Raw genomic sequence first — 24,760 nt, forward strand, 5'->3', positions numbered from 1 at the left:
CACACACACCACACACACACACACACACACACACACACACACACACACACACACACACACACACACACACACACACACACACACACACACACACACACACATCTCTGTATTAGCTCAGGCAGATGGTGAGAGAGACTCATCTCCATGCATCTCTTAAACAGCCTACAGGTTTGTTCTCCTCTTCTGGAATTGAATTCAACCGTTTCCTTCATCCAACATCAACATCTCTGTCCCCAGATTTGATATTCTATACTTGGATCAGTTGGGGAAATCATTGAGGAAAGACTGATTGCTCACTTTCATTGAATCATTTCTACAGATAAGTGCATGACTGATATACGGACAGAATCTGTGGTAGGATGTTATATTTTACATATACCTGTACTGTATATTGTTGGGAATAGGTAGCTGTGTGCATTCTCCTCCTTTCCTCTCCTCTCTTCTCCTCTTCTCTCCTTTCCTCTCCTCTCCTCTCTTCTCCTCTTCCCTCGCCCCTCCCTCTTTACTAGTAGTAAGTGCTGATGATAAATAGGAAACACATTTCAACCCTACGACAGTCACTGTATGAATCCATTTCAACCCCACGGCAGTCACTGTGTGAATCCATTTCAACCCTCAGACAGTCACTGTATGAATCCATTTCAACCCCACGGCAGTCACTGTATGAATCCATTTCAACCCCACGGCAGTCACTGTGTGAATCCATTTCAACCCCACGGCAGTCACTGTATGAATCCATTTCAACCCCACGGCAGTCACTGTGTGAATCCATATCAACCCTCAGACAGTCACTGTGTGAATCCATATCAACCCTCAGACAGTCACTGTGTGAATCCAGATCACACCCTCAGACAGGTCACTGTGTGAAGCCAGTATACAGCTAGTGTGGTAGGATGAAGGCAGTATACAGCTAGTGTGGTAGGATGAAGGCAGTATACAGCTAGTGTGGTAGGATGAAGGCAGTATACAGCTAGTGTGGTAGGATGAAGGCAGTATACTGCTAGTGTGGTAGGATGAAGGCAGTATACTGCTAGTGTGGTAGGATGAAGGCAGTAGATACACCTAGTGTGGTAGGATGAAGGCAGTATACAGCTAGTGTGGTAGGATGAAGGCAGTATACAGCTAGTGTGGTATGTTGAAGGCAGTATACAGCTAGTGTGGTAGGATGAAGGCAGACACAACCCATATCTGAAGAGTATGAAGTCTGCTTTAAGAAGTAATCTGCAGGATGACTGTAAGGGGTGCGTAACTGGTGGCAGAGAAGTCAGACGCAGGAGAGCAGAACTGGGTAATAACCGGAGCAGTTTAATACACAAAACCACCGGCATCCAGAATAACAACGTATGGGTACAAAACCCGTCGCGCACCAGACAACAACGTGCACAAGCACTTACAACAAACAATTCCGCACAAAGACATGGGGGGAACAGAGGGTTAAATACACAACACGTAATGAGGGAATGAAAACCAGGTGTGTGGGAAAACAAGACAAAACAAATGGAAAATGAAAAATGGATCGGCGATGGCTAGAAGACCGGTGACGTCGACCGCCGAACACCGCCCCGAACAAGGAGAGGAGCCGACTTCGGTAGAAGTCGTGTCAATGACATTTTAACAAGACTCTTCCTTCCTCTATTGCAGGGCAACATCCAGCCCGTTCAATCTGGCCTGCAGAGGTTGGAGTGTGTTGGTTGAAATGTTTTGGATTTTGGCTTACAAAACACTCCAGGCCGCCCTTGAACATCCACAATGTGAAAGTATATAGAAATTGTAATGAATCTAAACTGTTTCATGTATCTGCCCCTTTTTTCTGATGAGCAAATCGTTCAGGAAAAAACCTCTCCGGCCCACCGCTGAATTCTGAAATCCGATGTGGCCCCCGAGCCACAATTATTGCCCAGTGCTGATCTGTTGAGGAAGAGAGAGAATAAGAGAGGGGGAAATAGAGAGAAAGAGAGGACTAGTCATATTCGGACGGGTAGGGAGTTGGAAAGGGATAAAATAGCTGAAACAGCGATGGAAGCTGCTGGAAATGTTCAGACATAATTACCTCTTTTATGAAGCTCCATGTGAAATCTATCTGACCACATCAAAGGTGCCTGTGTGTGTGTGTGTGTGTGTGGTGTGTGTGTGTGTGTGTGTGTGTGTGTGTGTGTGTGTGTGTGTGTGTGTGTGTGTGTGTGTGTGTGTGTGCGCGCGTGCGTTTGAGTGTTCATGTTTGTCTGTTCGTGTGTGTGTGTGTGTTCAAACTGCAGCCAGAGAGAGTCTATTTTGATCAAAGCAGTGGTTTAGTCACCGTTCTGTGAGTCGCACAGAGCAGAACGCTCACAGTAATCAAGCTAACGAGGATATGGAGCGTTTAAGTGTGTGTGTGTGTCTCCTAAGTGACATATACAGCTAGTGTGGTAGGATGAAGGCACACGCAACTCAGCCCAACTCTGAAGAGTATGACGTTGGTGCTTTAAAACTTCATCTGCAGGATTACATTTTAACAAGACTGCTGCCAGTCTCTAGCGTTCCTCTCAAGGGCTGTCTCAACACACACACACACACACACACACACACACACACACACACACACACACACACACACACAAATTCAGCATCACCCGCTGTGTTTCATGTCTCATTGTCATTTTAAGGATTATTGTCAGGCTTTAAGAGAAATATCCTTCTTAGGGCCATAATGTATATATTATATCATCACACATCTTCTGTAAAAGTTCATTACTGTGTTGTAACTGTTATTATTCATCATTTCATAAGTTCTCCCATCTCCGCCTATTAAACCCAATTTACAGTGTCCTCATTAAACACCAGATAAAATGATACAATGGAAAACTAGTATCTAGGGTGCATAGTAATACGGTATCTTTATGTTCAAAGGAGGGTAGTTAAGACAAAGGACTTGGTTTGAGCCCTAAAAGAGAGAAGAGAGAAGAGAGAAGAGAGGAGAGAGGAGGGAGAGAGACGGGAGAGAAATAAATGATAACAAATGAACAGTAAATATTACACTTACAAAGGTTCCAAAAAGAATAAAGACATTTCAAATGTCATAATATGTAGATGTACAGTGTTGTAGTGATGGGCAAATAGTTAAAGTACAAGTTTCTTCTCTCTCTCTCTATCTCTGCCAACCCTCTATCCCCCTCTCTCTCTCTGCCCCTCTGTCTCTGCCAACCCTCTATCCCCCTCTCTCTCTGCCCCCTCTATCTCTGCCAACCCTCTATCCCCCTCTCTCTCTCTCTGCCCCTCTGTCTCTGCCAACCCTCTATCCCCCTCTCTCTCTGCCCCCTCTATCTCTGCCAACCCTCTATCCCCCTCTCTCACTCTGCCCCCTCTATCTGTGCCAACCCTCTATCCCCCTCTCTCTCTCTGCCCCCTCTATCTCTGCCAACCCTCTATCCCTCTCTCTCTCTCTGCCCCCTCTATCTCTGCCAACCCTATATCCCCCTCTCTCTCTCTGCCCCCTCTATCTCTGCCAACCCTCTATCCCCCTCTCTCTCTCTGCCCCCTCTATCTCTGCCAACTCTCTATCCCCCTCTCTCTCTCTGCCCCCTCTATCTCTGCCAACCCTCTATCCCCCTCTCTCTCTGCCCCCTCTATCTCTGCCAACCCGCTATCCCCCTATCTCTCTGTCCGCTCTATCTCTGCCAACCCTCTATCCCCCTCTCTCTCTGTCCCCTCTATCTCTGCCAACCCTCTATCCCCCTCTCTCTCTGTCCCCTCTATCTCTGCCAACCCTCTATCCCCCTCTCTCTCTCTGCCCCTATCTCTGCCAACCCTCTATCCCCCTCTCTCTCTCTGCCCCCTCTATCTCTGCCAACCCTCTATCCCCCTCTCTCTCTCTGCCCCCTCTATCTCTGCCAACCCTCTATCCCCCTCTCTCTCTCTGTACAGTAGATATATATTATAGATATTATTGATATATATATTTAAGGACAGCAGTGTGAGTGAAGCAAAGTGTGGATGAAATAAATGACTGATTTACTGATTTGAAATCCAAGATCCCACATTTTCTTTAGTAAAAACTAAAATCTTTTTGTATAACGTTTACAACATCCATTTATTTTATTAATGCTCGCATTTGAAAATACAAACATTTGAATTGCTTCTATGTAAAACGTGCAACTAATTTTCAGTATTGCTAGGGCATTGTGGACGGCGATGGTGGATGGTTGTAAGCATTTGCCTCTGAATCCAAAAGTTCAAAGTTCAAATCCAACGATCTAAAGTTGTTTTTGATAGTTTAGTCTCAACCTTTATCTTAACCACTCAGAGTATATACCTAACCCTTAATAATTTAGAGTTAATTCCTGAACATAACCCTAAACACTTTGAAATTTGAACTTTGGAGCAACTATACTGTATTTCCTGTTCCTGTGAGTAAGGCTGGTAGAGAATGACCAGACTGTTACTGAGGGATAGAGGACAGGACAGGACACACACACACACAGAGACACACACACACAGAGAGAGAGAGTGACACACACACACACACACACACACACACACACACAAACACACAGAGAGAGTGAGACACACACACACACACACACACACACACACACACACACACACACACACACACACACACACACACACACACACACACACACACACACACACACAGAGTTAGAGGCTTGAGAAGAGGACAGAACATGCTGTACTGTCTAGGAGTGTTTCCACTTCCATCTCTCTCAACCCTACTGATCCCCATGAGACGTGTGTGTGTGTGTGTGTGTGTGTGTGTGTGTGTGTGTGTGTGTGTGTGTGTGTGTGTGTGTGTGTGTGTGTGTGTGTGTGTGTGTGTGTGTGTGTGTGTGTGTGCAGCCCTGCAGAGGAACGCTAGAGGCTGGCGGCCATCTTCTTAAAAATGTGTGTGTCTTTCTGTGCTTGTGTGTGTGGCCCAGTCCATTTTCCGTCTGGCTGGATATGTGGAGCTCCCGTGACGATGGTAGGGAGAGAGAGGGGTTATTATCAATGACCTTTGAACTGTTTGGAACTCTTAAAATGTCTGCCGCAACCCATGTTACATTGGCGCTGGGATCCAGAGGAACATGCTAAAAGCTTTAGCGACCTCTCTCTCGATCTCTCTCTCTCTTTCCCTCCCCCCCTCTCTCGATCTCTCTCTCTTTCCCTCCCCCCCTCTCTCTCGATCTCTCTCTCTTTCCGTCTCTACCCCCCTCTCTCTCTGTCTCTCTCTCTGTCTATCTCCCTGTCTCTCTCTCGATCTCTCTCTCTTTCCCTCCCCCCCTCTCTCTCAATCTCTCTCTCTTTCCGTCTCTACCCCCCTCTCTCTCTGTCTATCTCCCTGTCTCTCTCTCGATCTCTGTCTATCTCTCTCTCGATCTCTCTGTCTCTCTCTCTGTCTATATCTCTGTCTATCTCTCTCTCGATCTCTCTTTCCCTCTCTCCTTCCCTCTCTTTCTCTCTCTCTGTCTATCTCTCTCTCTGTCTCTCTGTCCGTCTCTCTGTCCATCTCTCTTTTTCTCTCTCTGTCTCTCTCTCTAAATCCGTCTCGCCCTCTGTCTCTGTCACAGACCCACGTCATAGATTGGTGTAGGATGGCTCTGCATTGGATAGCTGCTGTTTTATGGACTATTTTGTGTGGGGGGTTTCTGAAGAACTGTAGTATCACATGTTTCTCTGAGTCGTGGCTGAACAAGGACATGGATAATATACAATGCATTCAGAAAAAACTCAGACCCCTTTAGTGTTTCCACGTTTTGTTACGTTATTCCTCATCAATCTACACACAATACCACATAATGACAAAGCAAAAAAATCTATTAAAAGTACAAAACAGAAATACCTTAGTTACGTAAGTATTCAGATCCTGTATACCACCACAAATCGATGCTGTCACCAAGACCGTACTCAACCAGCTGGATATGGCCATAAGCAAACAAGAAAATGGGAAATTGAAATCTGTTTTACCTCATTTTTACTAGCATGTCACCTGTGCAACTAAAGGAGACAAAACTCTAGATCACCTTTACTCCACACAGTGATGCTTACAAAACTCTAGATCACCTTTACTCTACACACAGTGATGCTTACAAAACTCTAGATCACCTTTACTCTACACACAGTGATGCTTACAAAACTCTAGATCACCTTTACTCTACACACAGTGATGCTTACAAAACTCTAGATCACCTTTACTCTACACACAGTGATGCTTACAAAACTCTAGATCACCTTTACTCTACACACAGTGATGCTTACAAAACTCTAGATCACCTTTACTCCACACAGTGATGCTTACAAAACTCTCACTCACTCTCCATTTGGCAAATCTGACCATAAGTCCAACCTCCTGATTCCTGCTTATAAGCAAAAACTCAAACAGGATGTACCAGTGATGTGCTCAATATGGAAGTGGTCCTATGAAGCGGATGCTAAGCTACAGGACTGTTTCGCTAGCACAGACTGGAATATGTTCCGGGATTCATCTGATGACATTGAGGAGTTTACCACATCAGTCATCAAATGCATTAATACATTTAATAAGTGCATTGATGATGTCATCCCCACAGTGACCGTACATACATATCCCATCCAGAAGCCATGGATTACAGGCAACATCCGCACTGAGCTAAAGGCTTGAGCTGCCGCTTCCAAGGACCTTGACACTAATCCATACGCTTATAAGAAATCATGCTACGACCTCAGCAGAGCCATCAAACAGAGAAAACATCAATACAGGACTAAGATCGAATCCTACTAGTATGCCAGCTCTGATGCTCGTCGGATGTGGCAGGGCTTGCAACTATCATGGATTACAAAAGAGAAACCAAGCCGTGAACTGCCCTGTCGCAAGAGCCTACCAAATGCCTTCTATGCTCGCTTCGAGGTGAGCAACACTGAACCATGCATGAGAACACCAGCTGTTCTGGATGACTGTGTGATCACGCTCTCTGTAGCCGATGTGAGTAAGATCTTTAAACAGGTAAACATTCACATTGCTCTCTCTGTGTCTCAGTGACACAGTCTGATTCTGGGTTCAGCTGCTATGTTGGTAAACTTCACCTTGACCAAATACAATCAAAGGAACAACAATGAGTGATGTGAATTGTAATATTTCAGTTTGCTAACAGCAGGTGACACCAAGACATAGAAATAAGAAAAGGGTCTGTATACTGATTCTGTTTATCTTCCTTCTCACTCTTCAACCCCTCCCCTTCTCCCCTCCCCCTTTCCTTCTCCATTCCTTTCCAACCCCCCTCCCCCTCTCCCCTCCCCCTCCTCCCCCTCTCCCCTCCCCCTCCTCCTTTCCCCCTCTCCTCCATTTCTTTCCAACCCCCTCCCCCTCCTCCTCTCCCCCTCTCCTCCATTTCTTTCCAACCCCCCTCCCCCTCTCCCCTCCCCCTCCTCCTCTCCCCCTCTCCTCCATTTCTTTCCAACCCCCCTCCCCCTCTCCCCTCCAACTTTCCCCTCCTCCTCTCCCCCTCTACTCCGTTTCTTTCCTACCCCTCCTCTCTCCTCCCTCCAGACTGCTTCTCCTCTAAGGGGGAGGACAGGTTGTTCAGGAGGCTGTTCCGGAGGTACAACCAGTTTATCAGGCCGGTGGAGAACGTCTCAGACCCCGTCACCGTGGAGTTTGAGGTTTCCATGTCACAGCTCGTAAAAGTGGTAAGTCACACACACACAGATGTACACACACAGGCACACATGCACACACAAATACACACAAACAAGCGTGAATGCACACACACGTACCTGAGCATACACACAGAAACACACCATGTACCATGCACAGATACACACAAACACACACACACACACACACATTCCATTAGCTTTTCTCTGATGAACGAGAGTAATGTGGTCAGAATCTAATCTCACTAAAAGTGCCCACTCAGCTGAGTGTGTGTGTGTGTGTGTGTGTGTGTGTGTGTGTGTGTGTGTGTGTGTGTGTGTGTGTGTGTGTGTGTGTGTGTGTGTGTGTGTGTGTGTGTGTGTGTGTGTGTGTACGTGCACTCATCCGCTCTGTGAATAATGCCCCTGCTTTAGTCAGATTAGATTTCTCTCACGTAAAGAACAGAATAGAGGAAAAATTCCACCTTGGAAAGATAACAAAGGCATTGTTCAAAGTGAATGAAACAATCAGGTTATAAACCTATTGTCAGGGTAAAGCTTGGATTTAGACAAATATGCAGGCGGGTAGTTTACTACTATGACGATTAGGAATGAGTGACACATCAGCACTGTCAGCAGGTGATCTTAGGTCTGTGTGTGTGTGTGTGTGTGTGTGTGTGTGTGTGTGTGTGTGTGTGTGTGTGTGTGTGTGTGTGTGTGTGTGTGTGTGTGTGTCAGGTCAGATGAGTCAGTGTATTAAGGGTTGAGGGAAACAGGGTGATTGACTTCCACCTGAATACTACTACTGCATCTGTCAATCATTCATGCCTGTGAGTCAATTTTTTACATTTTTTTAATTGAACCTTTATTTAACAAGGCAAGTCAGTTCAGAACAAATTGTTCTTTACAACGACGGCCTACACCGACCAAACCTGGACAACGCTGGGCCAATTGTGCGCTGCTGTATGGGACTCCCAATCACGGCCGGTTGTGATACAGCCTGGCAGTCATTCAGGCATGTCAGTCAAAGCAAGCCTGTCAGTCATTCAGGCCTATCAGTCAAACCAAGCCTTAAGAATGGGAGGGAAAGGATAAGAGATAGGGGTTCACTTCCATTCCAATTCTCAGTCACTTTAATTCCAATTCTATGCCTTTTCCATTTCTAATCTACCCCAGTTATAATTCTAATTCTACCCCAGTTACAATTCTACCCAAGTTACATTTGAATCTACCCCAGTAATAATTTGAAAATCTACTCCAGTTATAATTCTAATTCTACCCCAGTTACAATTCTAATTCTACGCCAGTTACAATTCTAATTCTACCCCAGTTATAATTCTAATTCTACCCCAGTTATAATTCTAATTCTACCCCAGTTATAATTCTAATTCTACCCCAGTTATAATTCTAATTCTACCCCAGTTATAATTCTAATTCTACCCCAGTTATAATTCTAATTCTACCCCAGTTATAATTCTAATTCTACCCCGGTTATAATTCTAATTCTACCCCGGTTACAATTCAAATTCTACCCCAGTTACAATTGTAATTCTACCCCAGTTACAATTCTAATTCTACCCCAGTTACAATTGAAATTCTACCCCAGTTATAATTCTAATTCTACCCCAGTTATAATTCTAATTCTACCCCAGTTACAATTGAAATTCTACCCCAGTTATAATTCTAAATCTACCCCAGTTATAATTCTAATTCTACCCCAGTTCTAATTCTACCCCAGTTACAATTTAAATTCTACCCCAGTGTCAGGTGTGTCGTAAAAGGTGGACCAAAACACAGCGGGTATATGAATACTCATCTTCTTTTATTAGAAGAAAAAAACAAAACAAAACACTTATACAAAAACAATGACAAAAAACAGTCCTGTAAGGTACTCTGACTATACATGGAACAACTACCCACAAAACCCATGGAAAAACACCCCTACTAAATAGGACCTTCAATTAGAGGCAATGAGGAACAGCTGCCTCCAATTGAAGGTCAGCCCAATAAACTAAACATAGAAATATAAGAACTAGAACAAACATAGAAAAATATTAACATAGAACATAACCCAAAAATCCCGAAACACACAAAACAAACACCCCTGCCACGTCCTGACCAACTACAATAACAAAATTACCCCTTTCCTGGTCAGGACGTGACACCCAGTTACAATTCTAATTCTACCCCAGTTATAATTCTAATTCTACTCCAGTTAGAATTCTAATTCTACTCCAGTTAGAATTCTAATTCTACCCCAGTTAGAATTCAAATTCTACCCCAGTTAGAATTCTAATTCTACCCCAGTTAGAATTCAAATTCTACCCCAGTTCCATTTCTAATTCTACCCCAGATATAATTCTAATTCTTCCCCAGATATAATTCTAATTCTACCCCAGTTACAATTGAAATTCTACCCCAGTTACAATTCTAATTCTACCCTTATTTAGGGAATAGGTAGTTAAGTACTGCAATATTTACATTTACATTTTAGTCATTTAGCAGGCGCTCTTATCCAGAGCAACTTACAAAAGTGAATGCATACATTTCATTTCACGCATTTTTTATTTTTTTTAGTTATTTTTTTATTTTATTTATTTATTTATTTTTTGTACTGGCCCCCTGTGGGAATCTAACCCACAACCTTGGCGTTGCACACACCATGCTGGCGTTGCAAACACCATGCTCTACCAACTAAGCCACAGGGAAGGCTACAATATATATGGAACAGTTAGCTAAGTAGTGCACTATATAGGGAATAGGAAGTTAAGTAGTGCACTATATAGGGAATAGGAAGTTAAGTAGTGCACTATGTAGGGAATAGGGACGCAGCTGAGTTTTTCAGTTATTAGTGGTGACATTTAATAAGGATACTCACGTTGTTTTGACTGGTTATCTGACTGCGGCGGCTGTGTACGGCAAATAGGATTAATACACACACAGTCATTGCACACACACACGCACACACACACACACACACACACACACACACACACACACACACACACACACACACACACACACACACACAAAGCTGTAGGCTAACCTATGATCTGTTTCTTGTCTGTAGGATGAAGTGAATCAGATCATGGAGACAAATCTGTGGCTGAGACACGTAAGTACACACACACACACACACACACACACACACACACACACACACACACACACACACAATGATCTTATTGATGACTAATATGTTCCCCCAGAGGCCTACTAGGGGATGGGGTGAGGCAGGGAGGGGAGGAAGGGAGGGGATGGGGTGAGGCAGGGAGGGGAGGAAGGGAGGGGATGGGGTGAGGCAGGGAGGGGAGGAAGGGAGGGGGCGGGGTTAGGCAGGGAGGGGAGGGGAGGGAGGGAGGGGACGGGGTGAGGCAGGGAGGGGAGGAAGGGAGGGGACGGGGTGAGGCAGGGAGGGGAGGAAGGGAGGGGGCGGGGTTAGGTAGGAAGGGGAGGGAGGGAGTGGAGGGAGCCATCTGATTTTGTTCATGTCAAACATCAATATGAATGTAGGACCCTTGCTTTCACTGTGTGTGTGCGTGCCTGCGTTCATGCATGTGTGTGTGTGTGTGTGTGTGTTTATGTGTGTCCCTCTGTGTTTGTGTGTCCCTCTGTGTAGAGACATTCATCCAGTCCTTAATCAATATGCTTCACTGTGGCCATGCTACACTGAACAGAGCCTCTGGAGGATCTATGGCCTGCTGTCATGAACTACTGACCTCTAGATAGCTAGGTGGCTTCTCTGGAACGACATGAACGATTGATCTCTAGATAGCTAGGTGGCTTCTCTGGAACGACATGAACGATTGATCTCTAGATAGCTAGGTGGCTTCTCTGGAACGACATGAACGATTGACCTCTAGATAGCTAGGTGGCTTCTCTGGAACTACATGAACTACTGACCTCTAGATAGCTAGGTGGCTTCTCTGGAACGACATGAACTACTGACCTCTAGATAGCTAGGTGGCTTCTCTGGAACGACATGAACTACTGACCTCTAGATAGCTAGGTGGCTTCTCTGGAACGACATGAACTACTGACCTCTAGATAGCTAGGTGGCTTCTCTGGAACGACATGAACTACTGACCTCTAGATAGCTAGGTGGCTTCTCTGGAACGACATGAACTACTGACATCTAGATAGCTAGGTGGCTTCTCTGGAACTACATGAACTACTGACCTCTAGATAGCTAGGTGGCTTCTCTGGAACGACATGAACTACTGACCTCTAGATAGCTAGGTGGCTTCTCTGGAACGACATGAACTACTGACCTCTAGATAGCAAGGTGGCTTCTCTGGAACTACATGAACTACTGACCTCTAGATAGCTAGGTGGCTTCTCTGGAACGACATGAACTACTGACCTCTAGATAGCTAGGTGGCTTCTCTGGAACGACATGAACGATTGATCTCTAGATAGCTAGGTGGCTTCTCTGGAACTACATGAACTACTGACCTCTAGATAGCTAGGTGGCTTCTCTGGAACTACATGAACTACTGACCTCTAGATAGCTAGGTGGCTTCTCTGGAACGACATGAACTACTGACCCCTAGATAGCTAGGTGGCTTCTCTGGAACGACATGAACTACTGACCTCTAAATAGCTAGATAGCTAGGTGGCTTCTCTGGAACGACATGAACTACTGACCTCTAGATAGCTAGGTGGCTTCTCTGGAACTACTGCATACTGGACTAAGCAGTGAATTAGTCTTCTCTCTCACGCTCTCTCTCTGTTTCTTCCTTCCTTTCTTTCTTTCTCAGTCTCTGTTTATTACTCTCGCTCTCTCTCCCTCTTTATTTCCCTCCATCTCTCTCCTTTTCCTTCACTCCCTTCTCTAGCTCTTTCTACCTCTTTCCATCTGTAGAACAGGAGGGTGATATTGTAACGGCTGTCGTGAGAGAGAGTAGACCAAGGTGCAGCGGAGTTAGTGTTCATCATTGAATATTTAATCAAGAAAGAACACTATACAAACAAAACAAGAAAACCGACAGCCAAACAGTCCTGTCAGGTGCAAAACACTAACAGAAACAATTACCCACAAAACCCAAAGGAAAAACATGCTCCTTATGTGTGACTCCCAATCAGCAACAACGAGCTTCAGCTGTTAGAGAAAGGAACATAGAACGCCCACCCAATGTAACATCCTGGCCTAACCAAAATAAAGAACAAAAAACCCCTCTCTATGGCCAGGGCGTTACAGTACCCCCCCCCCCCCCCCCCCTCCCAAGGTGCGGACTCCGGCCGCAAAACCTGACACTGAAGGGGAGGGTCCGGGTGGGCGGCGGCTCAGGTGCGGGACGTGGCCTCTGCTCCACCCTTGGCGTCGCCCTCTTAGGTGGCGCACCTGGCCGCGCCGAAGGTCCGGTGGGCGACCCTGACTGCGCCCGGCTGGCGGGCGGCGATGACTGCGCCCGGCTGGCGGCCGGCGATGGCTGCGCCCGGCTGGCGGGCGACCCTGGTTGCGCCTGGCTGGCGGGCGTCCCTGGCTGCGCCCGGCTGGCGGGCGGCCCTGGCGGCTCCAGTGGCACTGACCCAGGATTCACCAGGCTGAGGAGACATGTAAGAGGCCTAGCCCTAGGCGTAGCCACAGGACTCACCGGGCTGGCGGGTGGCTCTGACTGCTCTGGACAGGCGGGCGGCTCCGGACAGGCGGGCGGCTCCGGACAGGCGGGCGGCTCTGGCGGCTCCGGACAGGCGGGCGGCTCTGGCGGTTCCGGACAGGCGGGCGGCTCTGGCGGCTCCGGACAGGCGGGCGGCTCTGTCGGCTCCGGACAGGCGGGCGGCTCTGGCGGCTCCTGACTGGTGGGCGGCTCCGGACTGGCGGGCGGCTCTGGCGGCTCCGGACTGGCGGGCGGCTCTGGCGGCTCCGGACTGGCGGGCGGATCTGGCGGCTCCGGACTGGCGAGACCCACTGGAGGCCTAGTCCTAGGAGGCGGCACAGGACGGACCAGGATGGGGAGACCTACTGGAGACCTGGTCCTTGGAGCAGGCACAGGACTGACCAGGATGGGGAGACCCACTGGAGGCCTGGTCCGAGGAGGAGGAGGCACAGGATAAACCGGGCTGTGGGGGAGCACTGGAGTTCTGGTACGGACACTCTTTACCCACACTCCAGGCTGAATGCCCACTTTGGCCCGGTACGGGCGGAGAGCAGGCATTGGGCGAACTGGACCCTCCCAGCGCTCTGGAGACACAGTGCGCAACGCCGGCGCGGGATAACCTGGACCGAGGAGGCGCACTGGAGACCAGACGCGCTAAGCTGGCACCATCCACCCTGGCTCGATGCCTGCACTCGCATGGCACTTGCAGGGGGCAGGTATGTAGCGCACCGGGCTTTGAACGCGCACTGGGGACACCGTGCGCTCCACAGCATAACACGGTGTCTTACCAGTACCACGCTGCTTCCGGTAAGCATGGGGAGTTGGCTCAGGTCTACCGCCTGACTCCGCCAATCTTCCCGTGTGCCCCCCAAAAACATTTTTTTGGGGGGGGCTGCCTCTCATGTCTGCTGCGCTCCCTTTCCTCATACCAGCACCTCTCAGCTCTCGTCGCCTCGATCTCCCACTGCGGGCGGCGATAATCCCCAGCTTGAGCCCATGGTCCTTTCCCGTCCAGGATTTCCTCCCAAGACCACGAATCCTGAACGCTCCTCTACTGGCGCTTCTCCTTCCTCCGCTGCTTGGTCCGTTGTTGGTGGGTAATTCTGTAAGGGCTGTCGTGAGAGAGAGTAGACCAAGGTGCAGCAGAGTTAGTGTTCATCATTGAATATTTAATCACAGAAAGAACACTATACAAACAAAACAAGAAAACTGACAGCCAAACAGTCCTGTCAGGTACTAACAGAAACAATTTCCCACAAAACCCAAAGGAAAAACATGCTCCTTATGTGTGACTCCCAATCAGCAACAACGAGCTTCAGCTGTGCCTGATTGGGAGCCACACACGGCCCAAAACAAAGAAATACAAAAACATAGAAAAAGGAACATAGAACGCCCACCCAATGTAACACCCTGGCCTAACCAAAATAAAGAACAAAAACCCCTTTCTATGGCCAGGGCGTTACAGATATACACATCCTAACCATGAGCATACCAGTACTGGCCGAAATAATATAATATAAAGATCTCTCTCTCTCTCTCTCTCTCTCTCTCTCTCTCTCTCTCTCTCTCTCTCTCTCTCTCTCTCTTTCTCTCTTTCTCTCTCTCTCTCTCTCTCTCTCTCTCTCTCTCTCTCTCATCAATCAATCAATCAATGTGATCAGTCAAGCATGCATGTTGGAGTTAACATGTTAAAGCTCTTACAGAGAGTAACATACACTCCCAGTACTTCAGTACACACATGTCAACACTTTAAACTGTGTTTACCTGTCCAAAATCTTTAATTTTGTACGTTTGCAATTCAGGCATCATTTCAATATTTAGCTCTCTGTCATACATACACTGAGGGTATAAACATTAGGAACACCTGCTCTTTCCATGACATAGACTGACCAGGTGAATCCAGGTGAAAACTATGATCCCTTATTGATGTCACTTGTTAAATCCACTTCAATCAGTGTAGATGAAGGGGAGGAGACATGTTAAAGAAAGATTTTTAAACCTTGAGACAATTGAGCCATGGATTGTGTGTGTGTGCCATTCAGAGGGTGAATTGGCAAGACAAAAGATTGAAGTGCCTTTGAACGGGGTATGGTAGTAGGTGCCAGGCACACCAGTTTGTGTCAAGAACTACAACGCTGCTGGGTTTTTCACACTCAACAGTTCCCCGTGTGTATCAAGAATGGTCCACCACCCAAAGGACATCCAGCCAACTTGACACAACTGTGGGAAGCATTGGAGTCACCATGGGCCAGCATCCCTGTGGAACACTTTCAACATTTTGTAGAGTCCATGCCCAGATGAATTGAGGCTGTTCTGAGGGCAACTCAGTATTAGGAAGGTGTTCTTAATATTTTGTACACTCAGTGTATAAGTTCATTATTAATGAAATAACACAATTATTTACTCACAGAACTCATTTGATATAAATATAAAATGTAGAAATGTGAAATGAGTTCTGTCTCTTTCATGATAATATTATGAGTTGAAAGAGAAAGGCAAACTAACAGAGTGCCTAACAACTAAAGATTTTAATAAACATTGTTTCACACGTCATTTGTGACTTATCTTTGCAATAGCAGCTGTGAATTTAGTAGCTTAGAAGCTTAGAAGCTTGTTTAGTATTCAAAGATCCATCATATCAACACAATCCCTTTTCAGATCACGACCTTACTAACAAACCTCAGGGCTCTCATAGGAACCAAATGGGAAAGCTAGCCTAGCATGAAGCTACATGGCTGACAAACGTTAGTGCTCTCATAGGAACCAAATGGGAAAGCTAGCCTAGCATGAAGCTACATGGCTGACAAACGTTAGTGCTCTCATAGGAACCAAATGGGAAAGCTAGCCTAGCATGAAGCTACATGGCTGACAAACGTTAGTGCTCTCATAGGTAACAAATGGGAAAGCTAGCCTAGCATGAAGCTACATGGCTGACAAACGTTAGTGCTCTCATAGGTAACAAATGGGAAAGCTAGCCTAGCATGAAGCTACATGGCTGACAAACGTTAGTGCTCTCATAGGTAACAAATGGGAAAGCAAGCATAGCATGAAACAGGAAATTAAATATGCCCCTCATTACTACAGCTGCTTACTTCCACATATTAATAAGATAATCAATCGTGTGTGTGTGTTTGCTTGTGTGTGTGTGTGTGTTCCCAGGCAAGCTGCTTTAAAGCAATTTTTTACCTTAAAACCTGTAGTTATTTGATTGAAGAGCCAATCAAAGGCATTCGTGGTGATTTAATAATATTCAGTAGGCTACACTTTATTTTAATTCTTAAAAGTCTAAGCCGTTGGGGGGGGGGGGTCTAAGCTGACATATGGAATTGTTTTAAGACGGTCATACTATGGATCATTAGGTTTTTGATTTGGAATTTTTGGTATAAAAATATATATTTGATAAAGTATTGAATTTGGCTTTTATTACTAAAGCCTATAGAAACACATTGAATAACACATTCAGAAAAGGCAAAAAAAGACAGTCAGCAAATGTATCCTTAAAAAACAAGGTTTTGAAGTGTCTGTCCTAAATCTAGGAGATATAAGAATGCTCAGGAAATATTTATGTTTATATATTATTTTGCACACATAATTTACCCCTTTTTTGGGTACAGGTTACCTTCAGATGAGTCCCGTGACATTAGACCAAAACGGAGAACACCATTGTGGTTAATGAGTCTATTTCCATGGAGGGGTCGTAATAGTTTATAGGTCAAACCGTTCGGATGCTACAGACGTCTTCGTGAGAAGACTGATTTTCGGGATGTCTCATGGTCTGACAAACCGCTCTAGCTCTGCCACCTTTCACCACAGATGGGATGTCTCATGGTCTGACAAACCGCTCTAGCTCTGCCACCTTTCACCACAGATGGGATGTCTCATGGTCTGACAAACCGCTCTAGCTCTGCCACCTTTCACCACAGATGCGGAAGTGCAGCATCGGCGGATCCAATGCAAAAAGAAGGATATCTCTAGCTTAAACTGACAGATTTTGATGAAGACTTTTTAATATATATTACTTAGATTGATGCACCGGTGCATCAATAGACTCTAGGGGGTTAAAGGAAGAAATTAATAAAAATATGGTTAATTAAGTTTCAGTTCAAAATCATTCGGACAAATCCATGAGGGGTGTGTTTGATAAAGTAATCAAGGCTGTGTGCATATTTGTGCGTGTGTATCTTGCTATCTTCCTTTCTTCTTCAGGTGATTCCCTAACACACACACACACACATACAGTCATTCATGCTGTGTTTGTGTTTCAGATCTGGAATGACTACAAACTGAGCTGGGCCCCAGTGGAGTTTGATGGGATTGAGTTCATCAGAGTTCCATCCAACAAGATCTGGAGACCTGACATAGTGCTTTATAACAAGTGAGTCCAGACATAGTGCTCTATAACAACCTGACATAGTACTCTATAACAACATGACATAGTACTCTATAACAACCTGACATAGTGCTCTATAACAACCTGACATAGTGCTCTGTAACGACCTGGCATAGTGCTGTATAACAAGTGAGTCATGACTTAGTGTTTTATAACAAGTGATTTTGCCATGTCACTTAGCAGATCTTTTTTTCTGTGAGAGCAGTCATTTTTAGTGTGTGTATGAGATCAATGTGGATATTGAACCGACAAACTTGATGTTGCTCTTACCAACTGAGACACACAGGACCAAGTACTAAAGTAGGTGCTGAACTGAAGTTTGTGAAGAGAGATTTTAAAGACATTTATAAGAACGACTTCCATTTTCTACGGATTACATTTTTGATTAATTTCATATCCTTTAAATTTTATTTAGCTTTTATTCCAATATACAATGCAAAACAATAACATTAAAATGCCCTTATCACAAAGGACAGCTCTTCTCATAGTGTAATGACAATATCCTCCTCACATCCCTTGTTTCTTTCTATCTTATCCTCTCACCTTCCCCATACCTCCTTCTTCCTCTCTCCAACACGATCTCTTTCCTCTCTAACCCCCCCGACCCCCCCGACTTCAGTGCGGTGGGAGACTTCCTGGTTGAAGATAAGACCAAAGCTCTGTTGAAGTTTGACGGTACAGTCACCTGGGTTCCCCCCGCCATCTTTAAGTCCTCCTGCCCCATGGACATCACCTATTTCCCCTTTGACTACCAGAACTGCTCCATGAAGTTTGGCTCCTGGACCTACGACAAGGCCAAGATCGACCTGGTGCTCATTGGGTCAAAGGTTAGAACAATATTTGCACATCCATTTTCTGATACACCATTTTGTGGTATAGAGCTATTAAGGAATTATGGGTAGTGTTCAAATCTCAATCTTTTTTTTCACCCCTTTTTCTCCCCAATTTCGTGGTATCCAATTGATAGTTACAGACTTGTCCAGTGTTCAATTCTTGACTATTGTACATTTTTTAATCTAAGTCTCAGATACTGAATCGGTAGTCCATAATTGTGTAATCCAACCAAGATTAATGCATGTTTATGAAATAACTACTCAGAATCAAGCCCTCAATAAACCTGATGTCACCTACCTCAGGTCAACCTCAAAGACTTCTGGGAGAGCGGCGAGTGGGAGATCATCGATGCTCCGGGCTACAAGCACGACATCAAGTACAACTGTTGCGAGGAGATCTACCCAGACATCACCTACTCCTTCTACATCAGACGCCTGCCTCTCTTTTACACCATCAACCTCATCATCCCCTGTCTCCTCATCTCTTTTTTAACAGTCCTGGTCTTCTACCTGCCCTCCGACTGCGGAGAGAAGGTACGGTGCCTGCAGGAAGTGTCCACACCCCTTGGACTTTACCACATCTTGTTGTGTTGACTGTGTTGAACATCTTTGTGGTCATGTATGTTGTCATGTTGTTGTGTTACAATCTATTATCCATTATCTCCAGCAACTACAATATATACAGTAGTATGTGAAAACTGCCATTTTATATTTTATACATTCTGCAGTCAAAGAAATGAAACAAATTATGAATTGCTACAAATTCTAACATTAAGATGTTCTAGAAATTGTCCTTAAAAAATTATGTAATTTTCCAAAATTACACGTTGTACTTATTTGAATACTTAGCAGTTTTACATTTTTCATTAATCATTAAAATATGTCGAATTCTCTTTTGACTTTGACAATAAAAAATCACTTCCTGTCAAAGTCAGTGACAAGGAAATGCCAATGAAAAGCATTTGAGTTCCAGGTTGAAACACAACAAAATGTGGAAAAAGTCCAAGGGGGGTGAATACTTCCTATAGGCACTGTAATAATGTTATAGCATGTTGCTATAGTAATGAAGTAGGGTCCACCCACTCAAATCCACCAACACACGGTCATGTGTCGGAGAAACTGAGTGTGCAGACCCTACTTCATGTGAACTACTGTAAGTTGCTATCCATAAAAGTGTCTGCTACATGAGATATGTTATATATTACATTATTATATAAAACTACTCATTTTATTACATTATATTTAATCAATAAGGCACGAGGGGGTGTGGTATACGGCCAATATACCACGGCTAAGGGCCGTGGTATATTGTCCATATACCACAAACCCCCAAGGTGCCTTATTGCTATTATGAACTGGTTATCAACGTAATTAGAGCAGTAAAAATAAATGTTTTCACATAACCGTGGTATACGGTGTGATATACCACGGCTGTCAGCCAATCAGAATTCAGGGCTCGAACCACCCAGTTTATAATTGTTATTATAATACATTATATATTTTTAAATCTGCCTAGCACCCAGTAAATAAGGGATGTGTTCTGTAATCGGGCACTGCAGTCAATTTGTTGTGTGCTCAGAATGAGCCACCACGTGAAATGTTGGACAATGTCAGCTACAGTGTGATTGGTGTGAATGCTCGGACTAAATCAACCAACGTTCGTTCTGGGTGATGATGGTGTTGTTGGAATTGTGTGTGTAGTGTACATGCAATGGAAGGAAATAATAATTGCTTCCTCCTAGGTCAATAAACAACCCATGCTGGGCCTCTTACAGCATTCATCTCTCTATCTCTCTCTCTCTTTTTCTCTCTCTCTCTCTTTTTCTCTCTCTCTCTCTCTCTCTCTCTCTCTCTCTCTCTCCCTCCTTCACCCAACAGGTGACCCTCTGTATCTCTGTCCTCCTCTCCCTCACTGTGTTCCTCCTGGTGATTACTGAGACCATCCCGTCCACTTCCCTGGTCATCCCCCTCATCGGGGAGTACCTCCTCTTCACTATGATCTTCGTCACTCTCTCCATCGTCATCACCGTGTTCGTCTTGAACGTCCACTACCGTACACCAATGACCCACACCATGCCGGGCTGGGTCAGGTCCGTCTTCCTCAGGTAAAGAGAGAGAATGGGCCAAATCTCAGCCCATCTATCAGCCCAACTCTTAGACCAACTCTTAGCTCAACTCTTAGCTCAACTCTTAGCTCAACTCTTAGCCCAACTCTTAGCCAACTCTTAGCTCAACTCTTAGCACAACTCTTAGCCCAACTCTTAGCCCAACTCTTAGCCCATCTCTTAGCCCAACTCTTTGCCCAATTCTTAGCTCAACTCTTAGTTCAACTCTTAGCTCAACTCTCAGCCCAACTCTTAGCCCAACTCTTAGACTAACTGTTAGCTCAACTCCCAACTCTTAGACCAACTCTTAGGCCAACTCTTAGGCCAACTCTTAGACCAACTCTTAGACCAACTCTATATTAGGAAGGTGTTCTTAGTGTTTTGTATCAGTGTAGATTCTATTACAATATACTTAAGATCTTATTTATTTTGTTTTCTGTGTTTGTTGTTCTTCAGTGTACTACCTATACATTATAATACTATACAATACAATACCTACACAATACAATACTATACAATACAATAGAATACAATACCAATACTATACAATGCATTACTGTAGAATACAATACCTATACAATACTGTAGAATACAATACCAACACCAATACCAATATAATACAATACAATACACTACTATGCAATGCAATACAATGCAATGCAATACTATACAATACAATACCAATACAATACTATACAATACCTATACTACTTTATTATATTTACAATACACTGAAGTATTGTTAATTGTTCTGTGTCCATCAGGGTGCTACCCAGAGTCATGCTGATGACATATTGTTAATTGTTCTGTGTCCATCAGGGTGCTACCCAGAGTCATGCTGATGACATATTGTTAATTGTTCTGTGTCCATCAGGGTGCTACCCAGAGTCATGCTGATGACATATTGTTAATTGTTCTGTGTCCATCAGGGTGCTACCCAGAGTCATGCTGATGACATATTGTTAATTGTTCTGTGTCCATCAGGGTGCTACCCAGAGTCATGCTGATGACATATTGTTAATTGTTCTGTGTCCATCAGGGTGCTACCCAGAGTCATGCTGATGACATATTGTTAATTGTTCTGTGTCCATCAGGGTGCTACCCAGAGTCATGCTGATGACATATTGTTAATTGTTCTGTGTCCATCAGGGTGCTACCCAGAGTCATGCTGATGACATATTGTTAATTGTTCTGTGTCCATCAGGGTGCTACCCAGAGTCATGCTGATGAGACGGCCAATAGACCAGGACGGCAAGGCCCTCTGTTCAGACAGCGGGGAGGAGAGAGGAGCAGGAGGAGGAGGAGGAGGTAGAGGAGGGAAAGGAGGAAAGAAGAGGAAGAATAGTCTGACGGTGGGTTGGTGGGTGGGTGGTTGGTGGGTTGGTTGGTTGGTGGTTGGTTGGTTTTTGGGTGGGTTGGCTGGTTGGCTGACTGGTTGGCTGGTGGGTTAGTTGGTTGGTGGGTTGGTTGGTGGGTGGGTGGGTGGGTTGGCTGGTTGGCTGACTGGTTGGCTGGTGGGTTAGTTGGTTGGTTGGTTGGTTGGTGGGTTGGTTGGTGGGTGGGTGGTTGGTTGGTTTTTGGGTGGGTTGGCTGGTTGGCTGACTGGTTGGCTGGTGGGTTAGTTGGTTGGTTGGTTGGTGGGTTGGTTGGTGGGTGGGTGGTTGGTTGGTTTTTGGGTGGGTTGGCTGGTTGGCTGACTGGTTGGCTGGTGGGTAAGTTGGTTGGTTGGTTGGTGGGTTGGTTGGTGGGTGGGTGGTTGGTTGGTTTTTGGGTGGGTTGGCTGGTTGGCTGACTGGTTGGCTGGTGGGTTAGTTGGTTGGTTGGTTGGTTGGTTGGTTGGTTGGTTGTTTGGTTGGTTGGTTACCTGGCTGGTTGGCATATTGGGTGATTGGTGGGTGGCTGGTTGGTTGGCTGGCGGGTGGGTGGGTGGGTGGGTTGGTTGGGTGTTGGGAGGGAGGGATTGACGAACTGATCAATAGATGACTGAATGGGTTAATTCCTTCAAGTATCAATGTTCCTTTCTGTTGCTCCACCTAGTCCCTGATGTATTCCCATAATGCTAGCAGATAAGATGCATTCCCATAATGGTAGAGGTTAACATGTGGGGTAGATTAATACACTGAGTAAATCTTTGGACTCTGGATTAGGGTTGCAAAAATCTGGTGACTTTCCTGGAGTCAGGATCAAATAAGCAGAACATCCAGGAATCCTTCAACTGGGATTTCTAGAAACCTTATGAATTTTAGGAAAGTTACCAGAATTCTGCAACCCTATTCTGGATAAGACTGTTTGGAGCTGAATGTTTATCATCCTCATGCAATTCTATTTTATTCTACTCTATTCCATTGTATTCTATTCTATTCTTCTTCCATTCCATTCCATTCTACTCTATTCATTCCATTACATTCTACTCTATTCCATTCGATTATATTATATTCTACTCTATTCCATTCTATTCCATTCTATTCTATTCTATTATACTCTACTCTACTCTACTCTACTCTACTCTACTCTACTCTACTCTACTCTACTCTACTCTACTCCATTGCATTCTATTCTATTCCATTCCATTCCATTCTCTTCAATTCCCAGCAGGGAGGGAACTGCCTGGAGTTCGGAGACAACAAACTGACTGAGGGAGGATGTGGAGAAAGAGGGGGAAAGAAGTGCCCTTGCCCCTGCCAACATGGGAAGGAGACCCCAGAGACAACAGATCCGGGGAAACTGAGCCGCCAGCTGAGTCCTCAGAGCATCAACACGGTGGTGGCCTTCTCCGTCCTGTCCCCGGAGATTAAACAGGCCATCGAGAGCGTCAAGTACATCGCCGAGAACATGAGGAGCCGCAACAAGGCCAAAGAGGTGATTGGCAAGCAAGTGTTAGCATGCAATGGAGAAATACATTAGGTTTAGCTTAATTAACACCAACTAGCTTTACCTTCAACAAGGCCAAAGAGGTGAGTGGGTGGGCCTGCAAGTTAGCTTTGTTTGAGTTCAATGGAGAAATACAGTAGGTTTAACGAGTGGGTGGGCCTGCAAGTTAGCTTTGTTTGAGTTCAATGGAGAAATACAGTAGGTTTAACGAGTGGGTGGGCCTGCAAGTTAGCTTTGTTGGAGTTCAATGGAGAAATACAGTAGTTTTAACGAGTGGGTGGGCCTGCAAGTTAGCTTTGTTGGAGTTCAATGGAGAAATACAGTAGGTTTAACTTTGGGTAAACACCAACTAACTTTAGCTTTATCAGGCCAAAGAGGTGAGCGGCATTTTGTCTGTCATTTAGCAGATGCGTTTATTCAGAGTGACTTACAATACAGCTAAAGACCAAGGCCAAATAGGTTATAGGGTGGGCTAGAATTGGTGTATATCTTAGCTTTGTTAGCGCACAATGGGGAAATAGGTACAGCTTTGACAAAACACAAATCGCCTTAGCTTAAAAAATGCCAAAGAGGTGAGTGTGTGGGCTAGCATTAGCTGCTACCATTAGCTTTATTAGCGTATAATGGAGAAATAGGTTTAACTTCGGCTAACAACAAATATCTTCCACTAACGACAAGGTCAACAATGTGACTGGGTGGGCAAGCATTAGTGTACAGTATATGTTAGCTTCATTAGCGCACAATATAGAAATAGATTTAACTTAGGCAAACAACAAATAGCTTCAGCTTCGGCTAACAATAAATAGCTTTAACTTTTAACCAAGGCCAAGAAGGTGTGTACAGTTAGCCCATACAAAGCTCTGTTAGTGTACATTGAAGGAATAGTTTTCTCTCGCACTGGGTCTTCATAACAAAGACCATATTCGCTACTCTGCTTTTCGGGAAACTCACCCATTGTTTGTTGATATTCCCTTGTTTATAATATCAACCAAGTGGAGCATTGTTGGATGGAACACTGTTTCATATCCCTAATGAGTTTAAAAAGTTATCTCTCTGTACAATACAAGTGATAATAGTTACAAGACTTTAGTGAAAAATAAGTCCCTTGTTCTTTGTGTTGTCTTCTGAGGTTGAACTCTCCCCTTGGGGGGAAAGCTGTCTTTGATATGTAAAGTACTTCTCTTCTCAATCAGCTTTGTCAGGCTGCCTGTCTGCTTCAGACACTTTGGTGTGTGTGTGTGTGTGTGTGTGTGTGTGTGTGTGTGTGTGTGTGTGTGTGTGTGTGTGTGTGTGTGTGTGTGTGTGTGTGTGTGTGTGTGTGTGTGTGTGTGTGTGTGTGTGTGTGTGTTTGATTCTGACACTGATGAATACCATTAA

General features: G+C 45.0%; 1 protein-coding gene across 1 annotated transcript in view; it reads left to right on the forward strand.

The window, feature by feature from the left end:
• Nucleotides 1–24,760, forward strand: part of LOC106592065 (neuronal acetylcholine receptor subunit alpha-3) — a 34,438-nt gene that overhangs the window by 8,191 nt on the left and 1,487 nt on the right. The window contains exons 3-10 of the mRNA XM_045714182.2: nucleotides 7,499–7,638; nucleotides 10,655–10,699; nucleotides 17,450–17,559; nucleotides 18,194–18,401; nucleotides 18,711–18,941; nucleotides 20,286–20,512; nucleotides 21,717–21,864; nucleotides 23,108–23,371. Of these exons, the coding sequence (XP_045570138.1) occupies nucleotides 7,499–7,638; nucleotides 10,655–10,699; nucleotides 17,450–17,559; nucleotides 18,194–18,401; nucleotides 18,711–18,941; nucleotides 20,286–20,512; nucleotides 21,717–21,864; nucleotides 23,108–23,371 (1,373 nt within the window). The remainder of the gene's footprint in view (nucleotides 1–7,498; nucleotides 7,639–10,654; nucleotides 10,700–17,449; nucleotides 17,560–18,193; nucleotides 18,402–18,710; nucleotides 18,942–20,285; nucleotides 20,513–21,716; nucleotides 21,865–23,107; nucleotides 23,372–24,760) is intronic.

The sequence above is a fragment of the Salmo salar genome, chromosome 08, assembly GCF_965601325.2.
Source record: "Salmo salar chromosome 08, fSalSal1, whole genome shotgun sequence".
NCBI classification, from domain to species: Eukaryota; Metazoa; Chordata; class Actinopteri; order Salmoniformes; family Salmonidae; genus Salmo; species Salmo salar.